Source organism: Anopheles maculipalpis, chromosome 2RL (assembly GCF_943734695.1).
Source record: "Anopheles maculipalpis chromosome 2RL, idAnoMacuDA_375_x, whole genome shotgun sequence".
Classification (NCBI taxonomy): domain Eukaryota; kingdom Metazoa; phylum Arthropoda; class Insecta; order Diptera; family Culicidae; genus Anopheles; species Anopheles maculipalpis.
This window is the reverse complement of record NC_064871.1, coordinates 26272360-26292893: the sequence shown is the minus strand read 5'-3', so window position 1 is coordinate 26292893 and position 20534 is coordinate 26272360. Positions and strand designations below refer to the sequence as shown.

Here is a 20534-nt window from a genome sequence, read left to right as displayed (position 1 = left end):
TCGATCGTTTTTTTGCAGTACATCCGGTATTGAAATAGGCTCGCACGATCAAGTGCATCCTTCAGATACTGCTATGCTGAAGGATTCCGGCGAAAAAGAGGGTAAGATCGTTCGTTTTCCCTATTCCGATTAAAACAGATTAAACAAATTCCAGCTTTATTATTCCATCCGAGATATGCTCCCTGCCTTTCGGAACGGACCTGATGAAGATCGTTTTGGTAAAGTCTCTTAATACCAGGAATTAGGCGGATTCACTTTCTGCCTCAGCGGACAGAAGTGTCATGTATCGCTGCTGCTGGTGCTGGGAAAGCAAGATGCATCAGTTCCACAGTTACAGTACAATAAATTTCAATTTGCATACAATGGCACCATTTATGGGCATGCTTTTGGCACCGGAGCGCGCGCACTGCACATGAAATGCGACTCGCGCGTTCTATGCGCTTTAATACGGCAGGAAATAAATCGTAAGCGTGCGAGTGCCAGCGTGTGTGCGTATATATTATTCTTACCAGCTCAATAAATTTTAACCGAACTGTGAAGATAAAACAAGCAAAAGTGTTACTTATGGGTGTTTTTAATGCTTCGTGACTCGTGTGATAGTTTCCCATTTTCTCACAATTTACTAAATAACCTGTTTATTGTTGCTTTGTGCCACGAGTGTGTCACGCAAATTGTGTCAATGAGGTTCTGTAATTCGACAAACAACCATAATATAGTAGGTGTCGCTATTTTGTAAATTAAATTTTCACTTTGTAGATATGGTGCGCTTAATTATCATTCCGGGTTTTTTTTTTCAAACAGCCAAAAATAACCAAGAAAGTTGCCGGCCTACCATACCTGCTTGTACCAGTTTATTGAAAATGTATCTCTTGAAGACGTCACTTAGCCCGCGCATCGACAACATTATGGGAAAAGGATTTTAATGCACCGCCTTTAATGCGCCTCGCTTTAAAAGTTACAATCTCTCCGAACGTTCTCTTGTAACCTGATCCCGAGCTCCGCCTGATTAAGTGATAGTAATCTTGTCGAAAGCCGTGAAAAACTGCCACAAATCCTTCGAAGTTACGATAACGCTCGGCGTGTTAGGGTCGCTCCCAAATTGGACCACGCGCGACGCCACGCTAGTGCGCGACCTTGCTCGGGAGGCGAAAGACGGTTTTTTGGTATCTTAATTATCCAAATTCAAAATTTCCCTACCGTCTGCTGCCCGCTTCGTATGCTTCGTCACTGTCCGAACAAACCCTGTTAGCTTTCAGGCAGGTTGGGGCTTTTGATCCTTTACTTTGAAAACGTTCGGTTACTTTCACGCACAGGCACATTACCGATCTCGTGGCGTTTTTCAAGTGGTACAATCAACGGGCATTCCGGGTTGTTTTTACGCTCTCTATCCAATCAGCCATGGTATGCTGCACCTGTGGACGGAGCAAGTAGGAAGGGATAGAGACAAGGGGTGAGACATTTTAAAAATTTTATTTACCGAAATATAACAATCAGAAACTAATAATATTTTTGATTGTACACCGTCGGTCCCCGTTACGGTTCCCTAGTATGCAATGGAAAGAGCCATGTGCAGTCGGGTGCGGAGTCAGTTTGTTCAATTATGATTGGAGTTTCGAGTTTTTTTTATGGTAAGTTGGTTTTCGTTACTCGATTGAATTGTTAGTAGCTTACAGTGAATGACAAAAATACCTTCCTTTGATTAAAATTATTGAAATAAATAGAGTAAAATGTTTGAAAAGAATAATGGAATAATGTCATCTCGTGAAACTTTACAGTCGTATAATAACATCTTAGCGGCTCAAAAGAATTATGGAACACTATTTGATTTTCCAACTGGATTGCAATGGACATCGGCATATCTTCTTTTTTTTTTATTCATAAAGAAGGACCTGGCCGTAATTTTTAAAAGATCAAAAATTTAGTAAATTTAATTTTTCATGGTTTACTCTGCAGTTTTCTACTAATTCTTTGGGAATGATAGAAAATACCTTAGGTATTACTGCAGGTACTGTAAGGTCCACTATGTTGCCTTTATAATAGGAATAATCCCATACATTATTTTGTTATGATTTATGTTCCTTGAAATATCTAGCATATCTAATAATTTGCATTTATTATTTACAACAAGGCAATATTTACAATTTGTGCATAATTCACTCTCCTTCCTATTCATCGATGGACACCGTTAAAATTGACCTAAAATCGGATGACAAACTTTAAGATATAAGATATAAGATCCAGATTTTCTGAATCCGGTTTCTGTTAAGCAGGGTCTCAGCTTCTTTGTACATAGCTGTGCTATCTTGACGGGTGGTTGAGGATCATTTTGAGGAATTATTTATTTATTAGGAACCCTCTGCACAACAAGCTCCTGCTGGAGCATGGCCTCCAGATATTGGAACGGCCAGACGCCAATCTATGCACGGTATGATCTGTGGTCAAATTCCATGCGGGCCACTCTCCGTAGTTGAGGACTGCCCAATCCAACTGCATAGTCTTTGTAAGTCTAGTAAGCCTTAGATGGCTATAAGAATTTTAAAGCTTTTTAAAAAACAGTTATTTTTTCAAAAAGGACGCCCTGGCTGAATTGCTAAACAGTCTTTTTTATTTTTCTACAAAAAATCGATTGCTATTATTGAAATTTATTTATACAATAAACATTAATAGTTAAATAACTATTTGAGGCATGACTAATATTGATTATAGTAGAATACAAGGTAAAAGTGAGGGATAATACGATATGGTGGTCCCTTCACTGCTCGAAGGAGAAAATGTCTCCCAGCTCAGATGAAAGGTGTTCTATATTTTATTCATAATTCAATTGTAACCAATACGGTTTGGCCGCTCTTCGTGAAATAAAATTGATTAAAATGAATAAAAGAAAAAAAAAACAAATAACCTGCTCAGATGCTTTCTGTGATCATTTATCATTGGGATTATCATTAGGCCATCTCAACCGAAGATCCCAGCGGAGACATAATCCACATCTAATGAACTCGTGCTGGAATCGCGCACAGCACTGTATCAATGGTTTGATTGAGATGGTGCGTACACCAACCGTAAACCGATCCAGTTCTGTGCTGACGTCCCCGTCCTTGCCGAATGAATAAAGTTTTTCCTTCTTGCCGTCCTAAAATTGCAACAGCATCCAGCAGCCGAAAGCACAGAAACGAAGATTGATTAAGCACCAGGTATGCGGCTAAAAATGTAAATTTCTGTCACTAATTTGCATAAAGTAGTGTACTTTACGATAATGATAGTCCCCCGGCTCATACCAGGCGATTCGATTGAGCGATACCTGATGCCTTTATTTCGTCTCAAAAATCCACAACACGTAAAAAAGTAGCTTTTTTCTTAACAAAAATACACAAAAACTCACATACAGACAGACACACTGGTTATGGAGGTTATCGGTTTCGCGACTCAACCTTGCTTATCCTGCAAAACTTCCAGACGACAGTGGTTTTGGCACGCAATCACGAAGCTTATCGACAGTTGGTTTCGTCGGCGCGAAACCCGATCGATGATGGCTGTATTGTACGGTGTATCGTATTCGCAGTTCCCTGTAAAAAAAAAAAAAAACAAGGGAAATAAGAAAACGCCCCAAACGCACGGAGCGTTCACTTGGTAATAAAACATTTTACGATATTTTAATTACGAATCAATTGAATTCAGCGATCAGTGACGGGCAGCCTGGATGAGCGTAACGTGTTGGAAGATCCGGTTGCGGTTGCTGTTAAAATTACCACTCCCCACCCTCCTAGGATGAGAGCAGATGAAGATATTGTGCAGTGTAAGAGAAGAGCGAAGTATGTTAAATCTACAGTATAAAATATGGTTCCAATTTTGTTTCCCTACGTTCCACAGGTTGACTGAAGTGCAAAGGTAGCCCGATTAATAATCTCCGTGTGAAAGTGTCTGCAAAGGAACGACTTCACCTGGGGCGTACTCGTGCGAGGGCGTAATCGTGCTTCGATATTTCGAATGCTGCCGCTGTAACAGAATATCTGTCTCCAATCTTTATCCGCCACCGTCGTGTCGGTGTAGACGCCGTAGATCACTGCGATGCTGGAAACGAGATCACTTCCACATTGCGTGTCGGTAGATCCGTGACTCACTCCCGAATGCACGGGAAGAGGAACTCAGGTCGATACCGTAACAACGCCCACACGCAATCGGAAAGCGATCATTCGCACCGTGTAGGGGCATAGCGTATATTTCGAATTGATCTGATTTGTGATCCGAACACAGGTACGAGGATGCTGTTTTCCGAGGTCAAGCGGTAAGTAAATTCTGTTTTATCAGGTTGAAACAAATATTTGGAGTTGTTGGTGTCATGTTGACTGCGAAGGTGGGATATTTGTTTGTTTGTTTGTGCCAAATGGAACTGTCGAATGGTGTTAAGGACGCGATAAATTTAAATTGATAATATTTAGTTTCAAGTAGCAGAAATAGCGTTGCTGATTGCTATGATTGTTGCTGAGCCGGGCCCTTGTCCTGCTAAATTAAAGATCGGAGGATGTCCCCAAATTTAAAGAACAGTCTAAGATGTTGATTAGAATGCTGCTTTATTCTCCTTTATTTATTCTGCTTTATTAAATGCCGATCGATCCACAGTCAGCAACAAATTTTAATCTAATTTTTCAATAGATCGTTTCTGTTTTTGGTCGTTCGATCGTTTGATTGATTTTTTATTTACTTTTCCTTCATTATTTATTTGAGTTTTGATAGTCAACAAGTTGGCACGTCATTACGCACAGTATATCATAAAACTGGTAGCAAAACTTGTTCTTTTAAAATAAATGTTGATAAAAACTTGTTGAGAATATGGCATTTACGTGCAGATAGCTTCTGCTGCATAGCCTAATCAGGATTGTGCACGTCTTGATGACATGGTCAGGCCTCCGTTTCCAAGAAACTCGGTCTAGGGTTACCGAGTCCTGCATCCACGGTTGCATCCGGTCTTCTACAGATTTAACTCCACTTGATCCAGCCAACGAGCTCGCTGTGCTCCTCTACACCTCGTGCCACTGACGAGCACCTTCCTGGATCATGCCCCAGAGTTCGGCATCGTCATCACGTGCTCTAGCCATTGCATCCTTCCGGCTTTAACAACTGTCTAGGTTGACTAGGACATCAGCACCGCCAAAACGCTCGGCTAGCTCGTGGTTCATTCAAAGAACTATATAGTTCTTTGCACTCGCCATTCGAAACAGGTAAGTGTATTGGCTTCTAGCCAATATAATCCGGGACTCGTACACGTAGAGGTCTACCGGATGTATCAGTGAACGATGTATCGTGCATTTCGTGTGTTGTTGGAGTCTTCTGGATCGCAGAAGTTTATGGAACCCATTTTGGCCCATAGTAGACACGATTTACTTGAACAATGCGCCTTCGGATATCGCTGCTCACGCTGTTGTCCGAAGTTACGATCATATCAAGGTATCATAACGCTTCTACCACCTCAAGAACTTCTCCCCAACTAATACTCTGCCTATGAGTCGGGTGAAATCCTGGCTGCTGAGTGCAAATAAGTAAGTTGTAAAAAATAGTAAGACATTTTTTATCCATGTACTACATATTTTTAGAGTGTCTAAGGGTCAGACAAGAAAAATGTCTGAGTAATATTAGGACCCACCTAGCAATACGGCCTGGACGTCTTTTATGAATAAAAAAAAAATTAGGACCCACCTTTCCTTTTGCTCAATTAATCACGGTGTGTTTGAAACATAAAATCAAATTATCAAGTGTATATATTACATGTGCCAGATTTTTTTTCCAGCAGACCAATTAAGCTTTATCCTCGATGGTTGTCAACATAATCATTACCATCATCCATGTAATCATCGTTAAGCTCATTTTTAAGCTGGGAAGGAAATTGCCCTTAACACCATACTCACTCATATATCGTGCAAACCACCGAACCGGACGATCGTGATCATAGTGCTGGACCACAAATTAATTGACTCTCAGCTTCCCAACAGCAAGCGCAGCACGCCACGTCTCCAGGGTGCAGTTCTGTGGTTTCTGGTTATGTTATGCCTTTCCTTGCTGAACACACAACTTCAAAGGCAGTGAGTTTTTGTCGTTGCTACAGCATTAAATTTTTGCTACTGTGCCATTACTTAGCACCTGGTAGCAATGTCTCAAGACACCACTAATAGGCAAGCTAATGCTGCTCAATTTGCTGCATTAAAGTTACACTTGTTTACCCGTCTTACTCCGCGTTGCCATTTCTCCCAGCGCCACCCGAGCGGCAGCCCAGCTTGGACAGTGTCCAAATGCACTTCAAACACGACTAACAGGCGTAACGAACGCGGCATTCGAACGCTGGGATTGTGGGGTTGGGAAGTTTGTGTTGTCTCCGCTTCGGGAAGCCACCGGATCGAACGGGTTTCCAAATTTGTCGCGCGCGCGCCCGTAAAGTTGATAATTGGCTTGTGGGGTATTGGTTTGACGGTAGGATAGGTTGCATACACTCTTGTGTGTGTTTACAGTCCAACACGGGTCAAACAGAGCGCTTAAGAGTGTTGCAGGTTTTAGAAGGAAGGAATTTAGCACTCGATCGCATTTAGTGTCAGTACAGATAAAGAAAGCAAGAGGGTTGAAATTAATGAACCAAGCAATTGGCACACCACTTCAAAAAAACTGCCAAGCGGTGTTGGACTGTTTTGGGTAAACAATGTCGTGACTATTTAATTTGATACATACAAAGGCTTTCATCGTGTGCTGGCCCGTTGGTGGGGTTTTAGCTTTAAAAGAAATGAATTTTATCTTGTGTTCTTTCGCTGGCCACCGCTGTTAAACCAGCCCACATAATATGACACGCGTGCGAGCGAACCATGTGGATAAATAATAGTAGTGTCGATGTGCGTGAGGATGGCTGCTAAGCCGGTGTTGTTGTAGTAGGAAAGCGCTGAGGCGCGTGGTCGATCGCAACATATCGGTCACGGTGCCATAGAGCGTGATGGATGGGCACTGACGATGTAAAGTGTGCTCCACACCATCCTTTCAGCTTCTGCCAAGAGGGGGATAACTTTATTGTGGATTAGTTGTCATATTGGATAATTTATGCTCACTTTGGGTAGCGTAAACATCAGACACACATACACACGGCTGTAGTAAAAACGACTGTTGTTGACTGATTTTTACACAATTGAGAAATTAATCCGTGGAACCAAAATAACAACACTACGGTTGGTTTGTTTCGTTGGGCGTGTTTATTAAATGCATAATTAACTATCAAGGACAGATGGTGCTAGATCGGTTCTGTAAAGGGTGGACGAGATGCACGCAAAGCAATATCAATGTGATTTAGCAGGTTAATTTGTTTGGCATTTTAATCGAAGGAATCAAGTGGTCGGACAAACTTTTAAAAAGGTTTAAATGAGTTTTGGAATTGTTGAATTTCTGATCAATAAAGTACAGCTAGTTAGTTTTTCTCTATTTTTTCTTGGATAAAGTTTATTCAAATTATTTTCAGTTGATTCAAATTAAAAGTATTATTATAATATTAATTATCTTTTAAATGATAAGTTAAAGTGCTTCGATGAGCAAGTCACTTTTCAATACTTTATAACAAACTACAGTTTTGTACAATACAATTATGCATTTTAGGTGCATTCTATGTATTTCTGCAACTGTAGTGAATAAAACCACACCAGCAAATATTAAACAAGTAATATTTTTTCACATTTATTTTACTTAAACTCAGACTGCGACGCACAAAACGCTTTCTTATTGCCACTATTAAAAAACCACCCCGAAAGATTTAAAGCAGACAGCAGAAAGCATGGTAAAGCGAACGACAACATCATCATCCAGTGGGCCCGGCTCTCCCGGTCTCCCGTCCTGCTACAGGTTTTACACTAATCAAGTGCACAACGCAAGTGCCTCTAATCCGGATTATCGAAAATTTATGTCCCTGTCAGTGTACGGTCCTGCCGGCGTACGGTACGACCAAAGCTGTGCAGATGTAGAACCAGGGTGTACGAGTGCCTTTGCCTTATCGTGGTTGCTCCCCTTTTACAGTGTGATGACTTATTCCTTCCGTTCGGGCGTTTGTCGTGAAGAAAGCCCAAAAGGAAGGAGTTGGCGATGCATTCGGCACGGGGCAGCCGCTCGCTAGTGGACCATTTCTAGGCCAGAAAAGGTAGCATTTATGTTGACCCGTACAACGCGCGAAGTGGGTATGTATGTAACGGTCGCAAGCGCCGATAACTTCCGTTTTCCGTGCGCATTCCCGCGGTGCTGTTTATTTGAATTTAATCAACAACATCAACAGCAGTGGAATGGGTGCTCTCTTGGGCACTGGTGGCACTGGGCGGGAAGAAAAGCAGCGGGAGGCAAACAAACAAACAAAAAAATGTTACAAACACGCGGTGTCTCGACACCTCTTCGGGTCGCGTGGAATTTGCGCCCTTTCGAACGGGTGTATGTGCGCTTCCGAGCAGAAGCAACAGGTGAGTGAGAGTATGCATGCTAATCAAGTAAGAGAGTGAGAAAGAGTGAGAGAAAGAGTGCGCAGCGCGAAAGCAAGGGTGTCGAACATTCGTCGTTTCGTAGGAAGAATTCGGATAGAGTAAAATGAGCAAAATGAAAGGATTAAATTGCGATTCTAGAACATAAAACAATAATTTAATGGATTTTTGATATGTTTTAACTGAAGAAATATTCTATTTTTGTCTGATGTCAGAAAAAGGCTCAAATTCTTGTAACTGTTTGTCAATATGTCAACAATTTAACCAATTTAAGTAACTTTCTTAATGGTATAATTCTAAATTTGTTTTCTAAGTCATATCCAAATAAGAACATGGTTTTTATATATTTTTAAAAATTTTAGTGTGTTTGGTTGATTGTTTTCATATTTTATTCTAGCTTGATAATAAATATCCATTATAAAGTGTATATAAGAACAACATGGACCAAACATTTATTTAAGCTTAATTTTTAAAGGTTATTAATGCATAAAGTTGTACTACAATCATTAATCATCATTCCCTAATAACATAATATTAGGGGGAAAACTAATAAATCGTTTTATGCAGAACCAGACAAGCAATATGCAAGAAATAAGGATTGGAAGAAATATTTGATCAACTAATTCTTTGCTAATGATTCGCAACCTACCAGAACATCATCATGGGTCGTTACACTTTCTAAAAAACATTCGCATAACATAGCAAAGCACTGCAAATGGTCAACTAGAGACACTGTCCCAGACATTGAAATGACCAACCAACTGGTGCAAGGTGTTGCAACAAATGCGTTTTAGAGCGTCTTCTAATTTACATTTCAGAAACACGAAATCAGAAAGAAAAAGAAAATACCCCAAACCAGAAGTAAGGGCAAATTGAATTGATTTGCTTTAAGCCACCCACTACCACCCTTTTAGAAGCATGTTTCAAAACAACCACCGGCCATGCTGTACTGACTACGACAAAAACGCGGCGAGCGAGAGAGCACAGCAGCAGCACTACGGCCCAACACACAGATGTCCAGAGAAAGCATTCACGAAAGAGATCCGCTGCAAGCATGTGCTGCATGCTGGTGGCCCGCCCGGGTTGTGTGGCCGTGTGCTCGTAGCGCCAAAGTCAGTTGGAATTTGTTGGTCGTGTCGAACGGTCGGTTTGGTCGGTTTCGGTCGAGTTGTTCGCGGCATTCTTAACCGCTCCGTAACACTACGTAACGTAGTATCAAATTCAATGTGCCGGTAAGGTAAATCGGCTCGAGAAATGTGCTTACGTGCTTGTGTTGGTTTTTTTTCCTGTTTCCTCCAAAGCTGGTGAACATTAACCGGCCGGTTAGTCTATTTTTTGTAACATCCCCGTTTTACAGCGAAACGTCCGTTTTATTATCCTGTTAAGGGCTGGCCTCCATCGCGTGGCTCGTGCTGCATGTTGTTGTTCGAAATGTTCTGGCGGGATGGATCGCATAACTTCAACCATGCAAACGCCTCAACAGCAGAACAATGTAATTTAATAATCTGTGCAAAATCTGTGCAAAACAAGCAACAGCATTTGGTGGAAATGAAAAGCGAAGGACAAAATAGAAAAAGGAAATAAGCAGGATAAACATAACGACACGCGGGGTCTAGAGCAAGTCACAAACCTCACCGCGATTTGTTATAGTCACCCGGCAGGCTGTGGGTAATTTATGAGCTTAAAGGTGACATTTGTTACATCTGTACGTATTTTTTTCTACCACAACAACCGGCCAACATGCTTGTAGTTGGCCATGTTTTCACTGCTGTCAAATTATGTGTTGCCCCGGTTTTTGTGTTTGTTGTGGGGTGGTAAAGTGAGTGTAGAAAATTAGAATATGAAGTGCATAGACCGAATATTACTTATGAAGAAAAAGAAGGCCTCTAAAAAAAACACGAAAGAAAAGCCAAACGAAATGAAACCTTTCCGTTGTAGTGCTGCCACTTCTTGACCTATTCCAAAGCGTACGCGTAAACGTTGGCTCACTTTTGGGCAAGAATAAATTTCCTGCCTCTTTCATCGGATTAGATTTTGAGATAGAAAGTAACGAAAAGCACTTGCCTGCCTGTTTGCGCGTCGGCCCGCGGCCCTGCTCGCCACTGGACCGGATCCGGTTGACGATGAGCAGCAGCAGCAGTTGAAACAATAACGAAGCCCAGCGGTGTTCGTGATGCGGTGAAGATGAAAGCGAAAGTAGCGAACAACTTTTATTGCACGGCACGGGGAGGATAGTGTGTATTTGTCGATGCTCGATTTTCTGCTCGCTTTCGCATCCCACACCGGCGGCGGCCCTCGTTGATGATGTGGAATGAATTTAGTTGCTGACTCGTTTGGTTGAGAGTAAAGATTTTTGCCAGTAATTCGCGATTCGTAGAAATCCTCCCATCACCATGATAATATGGGGCGGAACGGAATGGTGTTTTTAAAAATGGATGTATGACGCTGGATTCATGAACACATCCTTTAGCGTTAGAAGTCACTTTGTTGCTCGTTATCTTCCGTAGGAAGAAAGTAAAAAAAAAGACGAATGGACAAGACAAGTAAGTGTTTTATTTATATTTTGTGGTGTCTCTTCACTGGGGGTGAATTTTTTTTTAAATTGTCACATTTTTATTAAGCTCTCGTGTAAATTCCTCCATACGCACATCGCAAAATGGTCGAAGACAAATTTATTCGTCAGAATAAAAAGTGACGCTGACGAGTTTTCTTCTTTTGTTAGTTTTATAAAATATAATAAAAGAGCAGTAATATTTAAAAACAAATTTTCCAATGTCAAAAATTAGACTTCTTTCACGCGAGCGTGAAATAAATGGACGAGCATCGCTCAACTTAATGGAGGCGCCCAGTAAGACATAACGACACTGAATCATTTTCCCTTCTTTGCTTATTCCTGAAAACAGGCATACATTTTTACACCTTTCTTGTAGTTCGTTGGGATGTTCTGTTTTAAAATTTATGGTTATTTATACTCATCTGCTGCATCTTGGAACTGTGTGTCGGTGCACGTTACCCCGCCAATGATGGTGCCGTGAGGAATTTACAATCTTTATAAAACACCTCAATCGAATTTTAAAAACGCATCTTAATTATAACAACATCTTGGACGTCCGGAGAGAAAAAAAAAGAGAAAGGGAATTACTTTGAGGAATACAACTGGCTTCTTTATAGCATTCACTGACGTGCGCGCTATTTATAACGTGTTCCATATCCAAGTATTTGAGAGAAAAAAATCTTTTTCGTTGTTTTGTCGCTAACACTTTTGTTTGTTTTGTGCTACTTTCTTTCCCGTAGGATGTGTTGTTCATACGCTTTGCTCTCTTACTTCGTGACTGTTGATATGCTGCACCGTGCAAACCATAACCAGCACATACGGTTCTAGTATCAGTCGTTGGCGCATCTCATCTACGCGATAGGTAGAAGCGTGCCAAACGCAAAAGTGAACCGTGTGTGTGTGTGTGTGTGTGTGTGTGTGCTTGTGTATGTGCATCAACAAAAGAACGCTGATGTGAAGTGAAAATGATATTTATATTCCGGCAACTGTTGATGCGAAAAGTGACAGAAGTGAACAAGTGAGCTGTCTCCCTTCTCCGGGCGTGTAATGCATTTTGGGCGGGAAGAAGGGCATACGGTGGCCGCCACACTGGGGTGAAGTGAGTGAGTGTTGATTTGCTTTTCCATGTTAGCATTATTTATAAACAAGTGCAGTGTGCAGTGGTGTGTTTTGTTAGAGTTTTTACGTACCGATACTCCCGGACAAAGCGTCACACTTTACGATCATGCTCGATCGTGGTGTCGGTGGCAAGAATTCCACGCGAGCGGGAAGGAAAGCGAAGGAGTGATGGAAGTTGTTTTTCGTCGAAAAATGTAGCGCTTTTGTCAAAAGGTAAGGTAATCAATACTTTGATAAGGTTTGTACATATTTTCATCGTTTGATAATGCTATTGAAGGCTGTTGATGCCTGAGTTGGAATGAAAGATAGATCGTAGAATCATTATGTTGACAAATTCTGTATTTTTTCTAGGTAAACCTTGTGTGCAAATCCAAACATTCTTTTCCAGCGGATAGAGCTATAATCTTCAAGCTAACGAATGCTCAATATTTATGAATTTTGGTGGCAAAGAGGTGTGGTAGGTTTCAATAAAAACACAGAGTAGAGGTTTTTCTCCTACATTTTTCGGTACACGAGAATCTTCAAACATGTTCTCGAACTCATTTTTTCCTGCATATTGCTCCTCTAAATTGCAATAAAACCAATGCACCAAGTAGCAAAGAAAATGATACAGCAAGTTCTACTTGTTTTTTGAAAAATCCGCTGGAAAAACCATTTTTTGGGATATTTGGATCCTCTCTAGAGAAACAGTTCTGGATACAAGATTTACAACTAATTCCCGATAGACGCTGTGCGACTTCCCATTTTTCATTGAAGTAGGTTCAAAGAATCTACTAGGATCGTCCAATTCCTTTCTGAAAAGAAACTAGTGCCGTTCTGGTCCGAGAAAAGGAAATTTTCCCATTACTTCCTTGCTATCACTTGAAATCATTCTACAATACCAAAACAAAACAGCTTGTAAATGAAAGTCTGTTCTATGGTCAACAAAAATACCACAATTTAATGTTGAAAGGTAATGCACTTCCTTATCAGCCTAATAAACACTGCTGACTGTTTCCTCGATTAGCACAAACGTGTGTCCACGTGTCAGTTACAGGAGACTATGTCTTTAGAAGTACAATCGAAACCATCAGTCTGTCGCATGTGTGTTTGTTTTGTTTCTGCTGAAACTTTAAATCAATTCTTGATGAGGTTTTATGCACGCCTGAGTAAACCACCGGTAAAAGAAACCCTGGAACCCTGCACAACATGTTGTTTTCCGTACCATTCTGACCGAAGGCAAAGAAAAAAGACTCTTTACAACCGTCCCCGATATCGTCCCCACTTATGCATCCGCATCGACTCGGTCCAAGTTCCGGACGTAACGAAGCATTATAGCATTTAGAGTGCAGGAGATTCACTTTAAAGTGTATCCCGCCCATACCAAGCGACTATGTGATGGTTGACCTTGATTTCCTGGGGCATGGAACGGCACAGGGAACAGTTCTGTACAAACAGCACACAGCGTCTGCTGAGCTCGCCGGTTTCCGTTCGATGCAGTTCGCCTCGCTGCGTATTCGTCCGGTGTTATTGCAACCGGCAAAGGGGGATGTTATTTTCCAGGAAATTTGAGCACAACTGTACCCGGATCTTTTAAGCACGGATAGGAAGGTTAAAAAAGCCAGAATGGAAATATTGTACAATTTTCCCGCTTGCCCAGGACACGTGCCCCATGGCATGGTCGCCTTTTGCAGCGAACTTTTCTATCGCTTCCTTGCCGCTCCACACCAAACATCAACACCTTTTGTTGCTCGATTATTGAAGTCTTCTTGTTAGAGAAAGGGGCCAGGTTGAAAGGTTTGTTAGCGTTTGTGTTGGAAGTCAGTTTGCGTTTTCTTTACCAGCTATGGTGACATTCTGTTTCTTGCAAAACTTTCGTACGTCGTAAGTACTTTGGTTCGTCTACGGGGATGAACATTCAAGTTACAACAAACGGTCCTCAGCTACACCGTCGTCGAAAGGTTGCAAAATCACTGCAACGGGCGTGAAAGTGAGGCTTTTGTTAACATGCTTTGCTTTGATCAGTGACCGTGCAAGGCGCGTGGGAAGAAAATGCAACACTCATAGGCATCCAATCAGTTGAAGATCCGTGCGAAGAACGTTCTAAGAAACGAGTGTTCCTTAGCGGGTAAATCAATAAAGTGTCTGTAAAACTAAACTACCCGCTATGCTTGTGACGAACTTGTTGTTTGTCAGTATTCTTGAGAAATCACACTCTAGTTTACCTCAAGCAGCAATGTCTGCAAAATTGTAGTAATGTACCATATAAACCACATCTAATCATTCTATAAATGGTTCTGTCGGCTGCTGAAAAATACAGAATGCAGTTAAAGCTTTGCCTCAAATTTCATTACAGTCAATCAAGAGCATGTTGCCTCTTGCTTTGTGCTATAAATTGCGTTTCCTTTTAGCAATGAGCCTGCGGCGCACGTGTACCGTACCGTTCGATGAAATTGCTTGATTACCATTGCTGACCCTGCCAAGGGAACACACGCGGGCTGTGTCCCTTATTGATAACGTCGGGTCGCCTTAAACATGTTTCATTGCGCATTTCCCTACCATCTTATTTTCATATCAAGCTGCGTTCCGTTCCAGTTGCTTTAAATGCTGAAGAAAAAATGAGGGTTTCTGTTAACGATCATTTCATCGGCTCGGAAAAGCTTTCACTATTTGTTCCGCACGCTGTTTTTTTTCTCCCTCGGCCGCCGATAGCACAGATATGTCTATGATAAGTTTTATGTTTGAATTTTATTTTGCTACAATGTTGGGTAACGGTAAACGGCGTGTGCTTTTTCTTTTACGCAGATTTACATTGCCTAGAATAAAAGGTTCGTTTCTTTGTCGGTTCTCCTTCCGTCCAGCCCTGACCGTGAGCCATTCAGCGTTTCAAGTTCAAACGTTGGGAAGCGGAGCATTTGTTTATCACGTAGCGCATTATTTGCCATCAAGCATGAAGCTGACGATTTCATACCCTATTTGCTTTTTCATTCTTTTCATCGATACTTGGGCTGCTGTGAGGTCTGTCGAGATGTATGTTTTTCGATAGATTTCTACGGTGGATTACTAACTAGTAGTGTGGTTTACTGCTCTTGGATGTGTTTGAAGTAAATTATCATCTTAGCGGTACGTACCAAGTACGGTTTTGTGTAGTGGTACACTACACTACACTTTCTGCAACTGCAATTTATTTACAAAGCAAAGTAGCAAGTAACGAAAGTTTAATGCTCCTTGTAAGCCGGATATTGATATTCCGGTCACATTTGATATTATAGCTTTAACACGATTCTTCCAAGTAATATGATGATTTGTATTCCCTTTTGAGCTTACCAATCAATATAAAATTACAATCTATGAAGGTTGATGAATATCCCTTAGGATTTGTTTCACCATGAACTTGGATCCCAGTCTGCTCGTTTAATATTTAATGCAGGAGTAGATAGGGGTATGATTCAAAGATGGAGGCCTGAACATCCCTGAACTTCTACTAATTATTCCACATGTACCGATAAATTGATCAATTAGATATCTTTGAACTGTAGGTCCAAGATGTAATATAAGTTTTCAAAAGTATCGATTGATGTTGGCTTTAAAACGTAATATTTACGCTCTTGCTCTGGTGAGCTGGCCACCTCATGGATGAGGCATCTTTTTAAGCTCAAAGGCATCAAACAAGGTCTACAGACAACAAGGCCTGACGAGGATGTATTGAACAGAGTCTTGAAAAAGATTGTTCAATGACGATACTCTATTGGATATTCCTGCAGTAGATCAAGGCCACTTTCATCGCGCTATCAGTTCTTTGTACCATCTTAATTCAGATATGATTGTTATTTCAGATCTTTTGTGTCATTTGCTTTAAACGTAGAAGGATGTAATGCAAATTTTGTTCGATTTTACAAGGCATACAGTTGTTAATGCTGGTTTAACAATCAAATTCCATCGAGGTTTAGTGCTGCTCACCTTCCGAATGGGATTACTATGCTAGTAAATAGGACAGTGTTAAGGGACCGTTTATTTTCCTTTCTCACAAATCGGATTGCGATCCTACATCACATAGGATCGTGATAAAGCGACTTACCCACTTCCTAAGCTCATTAAAATGCATGCTCCCTGTCGGACTACCTTCCCATAATTTCCTAACGATGTCCATGTTTATATGGAACGGCCTACTGTAAACATCTTAATGCGTCTTTCACCGTGTTGAATGTCTCCCCGCGGCTGATAAGGGATCTGTTTATTGAGGTTTAATTTGAAATCTCCCGCTGTCGGTCTCTTGCGGTTTGTTTTTGAAATCCCTTCACCTACAATCGGGAAACCATTTGTCGGAACGCTGGTGCCATCAGTGCGCTGATTGTTATCGGTCATCCGACGACAACAGCACGAATGTTCCGATGCTCGAACCCCCCAACCCTCCGGTATAACAAGCTGGCCCGGTCCGACACAGTGACTTATTTATAGATTCCGGTAAGGCGTAGGTTTGCAACAATGCACCGTACGGCTTTGTGTGATAGCAGTCACGGGGTGGCAGGTGCATTAAATTATGTACGTCAAGCTGGCGCGTCGGTGGGTACAGCTCATTGTGTTGTTGCGTACCATACGTATGCCGATTACGCACACGTCAAGATGCAGTACCGGCGCTTAAAAAAGCAGTCGAAAATGGGGAAGAAAACGAACGAGAGGGAAATAAACAAAAATTTAAATATAATAAATTCATCTAAAATGGCAACTAAAAGAGAAACAATCACCTGCACTTCGTCCCCGTTTGTCTCCGTTGCTCTTTAGGCTTGACAGGCTTGTAAAGGCGAGAACTTCATGTCCATTATTTACTTTTCCAACCGTGCATCGTTTACAGTGCTATTGTAGACAATATATATTTTTTTCTGATCAAAATACAACACCTTGGGAAGAACCAACATGAAAGATATACTGTAAGTACTTACGAATCTCATCAATTACGATAAACGGCACATGATGCAATTTGAGAAGCGGGAAAGGTACAATTCTTTGTCTTTTCGTCGCTCTTAATCGGAGTTCCGTCGTGGTTTGGCTTCGACACACCATCGGTACAACGAAAAGCTGTCTTCGCGTCAGACCTTCACGCAATTAGCACTCGAAAGTTCAGTAAATACATGATGTGGTCATTTATTTGCCACCCTTACAGCTTCACTCTTCGATTCGGCCAAGTTGTTAACGCCGCGATCCAGTGGGTGGGCAGGCAAATCAGCTGAAAAGTGTTACCTTTTTGTGCGACTCGTCTTGTCGCAGCACTCAAGCGAAATTGGGTTCGCGCAACAAGCAAGCAAAAAACCTACCAGCGTCTTCTGATTTCAAATAACTGTGATGACCCCCTTTTATACCTACCACACATTTTGCACCGCTTCCTTTCATCTAAACTTACCGAAGACGTGTACGGATAATCCACCTCACGCATCACTCCACCGGCCTGTTCGAGATATTTTAACGTGTTTCTCAGTGAACCTCCTCCGCAACCCTGTCGCAAAGAGATTGAAATGAAACAATGAGGCACGATTGGGAGACTTGCACTGCTTGCTAGTTGCAAAACACCGAACAAAATATTGTGTCCAGATTATCTGGACGACCCTGACTCTGAAAGGTGTGTACCATCAAATATCTGGCGTAAAAAATATTATTTACAGTTAAAGATTTGGGTTTCACTACTCACCAAGTTTCCGGTAGCCGTAGAACAGTCCACCATTTGCTGCTCGCTCACCATCTCCACCCGCCCGATGTGTTTCATCAGCTGGGCCGATATGGCGTACGCCACGCTGAAGGCGTAACAGGAACCGCAAGTCTTTTGGTTGGCCGGACCAGTCTTGAAGCCTTTCTCGCGCCAATCGATTGACTCGGGTAGCTCATTGCTTGAGCTGACAATCTCATCCGATATGTCCGACTTTACCTTACGGTGTGGATCCATTTTTAACCGTATCAAGCGCTTCCGGTACTCACTGTTGTTCTAAATGGACAGAAGGAGGAGCATAGTTTACATTTCATTCACGTACTCCAAGAACTCATTTGTCACATGATACTATTTATAGATTGCGGCTTGCACCTTAGCCAAGATATTTCCCAGCCAAGAAGCGGATTGTGTATTAACACGCTCCGTACCATAATTAAATAGATCGTTGACGATTAGTTTTCATGCACTGCAATGACGCCAATACAACATCAGTGTGATGCAACATGCGTTTGCGCAATCACACAACCGGGAAGATTAAATTTCACCCACATATCGTGGGCGGAAGCATCATTGCTGGTCAGAAGTGCGAAAAGTGAATCCTTGTTGAAACACTGAACTTTCTGGAATGGGGAAACCATGTTGGAAACGCTTTCATTATGGTCCCTAGCCACCGCAAGATAGAAAAGATGAGTGTACGAACTAGAATGTTGTGGTGCGGGCAAGTTGTGCCCCAACTTGCTGATGGAGTTTGATGTATGGGAAAATTTATGGAATTTGCTCAAAAGGATTCCCCGCTGCTCGGTTTGTTTCGTGGAAACTTGAAAACCAACAGCAACTGGTAATGAAACGCAGTATCTATTTCGTCAAATGTCCAGCTCAATATGGGTAGGATATGTTGTGGGTGTAATTTTGAAACTAATTTGCAGATGCATAAAAAAAACGTACAAAAGGTTGGTGTACTAGTGCTCGGTGCAATTTGAAAATTCGTTGAAAGCTGAAATTGAGAACTAATCTTTATGGTGCATTTTAATAACTGTTAAAATAGACTTACCAGAAATTGCAAATGAAATGTTTCGTTTTCATTATTTACATGTCAAAACACGAGCTTTAATCCTTTGCATTCTGTCGTAGAAGTTCATCTACATTTATGCATTTTTCATATATAATTTCTCATCATAAAGACGCTTTGTAAAAGTGGCAGCCTTGTCTGATTATCCTTGAAATCGTTCGGAAAACACAAACAAAGGATATACCAGCGACCATTAGTTCTGATAAACCTTCGTCTTATGTTCGCCGCAACACCTACACGGATGGCTCGAAGCTTCTTAAAATGTGATGCTAATCAGCACACAAATCCAACGCCGTAATACGGGTAGAGTATATTGAAAATTTAAACCCTGACACATTTCGCCCGGCAGTGTAGATTTTGGGGCTAAACCTTCCCAACGGTACTGCTTCATTGAAATGGTTGAATGTTGATCAGGGTTGTCCTGACCATTCTTATCGCGACCGTGTATGCACGGTTGACGGTGCTAACAAACTGACTTTTATGAACGGTTCAGTGTGCCAGATGAACCGAAGTTAATATGCACGCTAGAAGGGATATTTACCATGTCGGCGAACGCATTCGGTGCCATGCGGAATCGATTGCTACCTTTCTCGAAAGCTTTGTTGTGCTGCTTGATTTCCTCCAGATTGTCCAGGTAGGCGGACCGTCTTCGCTGGGCACGATACTTGGCATAATATTTCTTACGGTGTGTTTCCTGCGCGTGGCAGTTTCCGTATGAAGTGCGCGGATGGGCAGCGGGAGTTATAGAAAATGGGTTTCCATTAGTGTGGGCGATCATTTTGAATCCATCTACCGACCGTAATTTGAATCGTATCTTACCATGTACGAACGAAACATATCACTTTCCGTGGTTGCGATGGCAGGAATGGAAGTGTTTGTGGGCGATTCGTTCGTTACCGGGGACATGGAACGATCGGAAGAATTCTTTGATTTCGTCTTGCCGGCTGCAACTTCAGCAACGATCGGGTCTACCGCTGCCACCATCTCCAACTCCTCCGAGAGTGGAATTAGTCCCCCTTGTGCGTGTGATCTTTTGCCCACCGACTGTAGGATCGCTTGCTTCGGTACCAGCTTCTGCGAACGCTTCATTTCGCCCCGGAATGGTTTGCTTCGTTGCGAGGAAACACGACTCACAGCCGGTGGAAAATCTACGGCAACCGCGAACCCGATAACGGAAAGGTACAGGATTAAATGACCGCGACGAATGTTCATGACGATCCGGGAATTGCACAGGCACTGGTCTGGCGCGACACGTTTAACGAGCGTGCTATTAAGACGGTGCACAACTGGCGAATTAATAAACTCGACTGGCCACAAACTAACCGCAAAGCAGTAGAGCAAAAATTGACGGGTTTGCTGCTTCTGTCAGCAATAAGCTGCATGTAGTGTGTTTTGTGAGTGTGTTTTTTAACGCTCGCCCTTATTTTGTGGTCTCATTCCGTTCAATTTGATTGGCTTCTGTGTTGTTATTTGACGATGGCACTTACAACTGCTTTTTGTTGTTATTGCTTTACACACCTTTTCATTTGTTTTGTCACAGTGTGTTTGCAAATGTCGACAGCGGAAGGATTAATTTGTTTGTTTCTCCGTCTGCAGGGCTTGGTTGTGGGTTTTATTTCTTCACCCAACTCATAA

General features: G+C 41.9%; 3 protein-coding genes across 3 annotated transcripts in view; 2 read left to right on the top strand and 1 right to left on the bottom strand.

Moving 5' to 3' along the window:
- The window catches only part of LOC126558678 (pancreas transcription factor 1 subunit alpha), a 396742-nt gene that overhangs the window by 40317 nt on the left and 335891 nt on the right, over positions 1 to 20534 (top strand). The window lies entirely within an intron of this gene.
- The window catches only part of LOC126558880 (uncharacterized), a 204381-nt gene that overhangs the window by 31177 nt on the left and 152670 nt on the right, over positions 1 to 20534 (top strand). The gene's annotated exons all lie outside the window — the stretch shown is intronic.
- On the bottom strand, positions 3424 to 20111 carry LOC126565773 (cathepsin L2-like). Its single transcript, XM_050222984.1, has 5 exons — positions 19719 to 20111; positions 19441 to 19593; positions 17816 to 18106; positions 17494 to 17623; positions 3424 to 3563 (listed from the first exon to the last, which is right to left on the bottom strand). Exons 1-5 carry the CDS (start codon positions 20109 to 20111, stop codon positions 3424 to 3426), a joined length of 1107 nt encoding a protein of 368 aa, XP_050078941.1.

What these genes read in the sequence shown, in the direction of transcription:
- LOC126565773 (XM_050222984.1), bottom strand. Translation starts at nt 20,111, where the DNA reads ATGAACATTCGTCGCGGTCATTTAATCCTGTACCTTTCCGTTATCGGG. An exon ending in ATATGTTTCGTTCGTACATG is followed by an intron (nt 19,594 to 19,718) that starts GTAAGATACGAT and finishes TGCCACGCGCAG; the next exon opens with GAAACACACCGTAAGAAATA. An exon ending in CGAATGCGTTCGCCGACATG is followed by an intron (nt 18,107 to 19,440) that starts GTAAATATCCCT and finishes CTGTCCATTTAG; the next exon opens with AACAACAGTGAGTACCGGAA.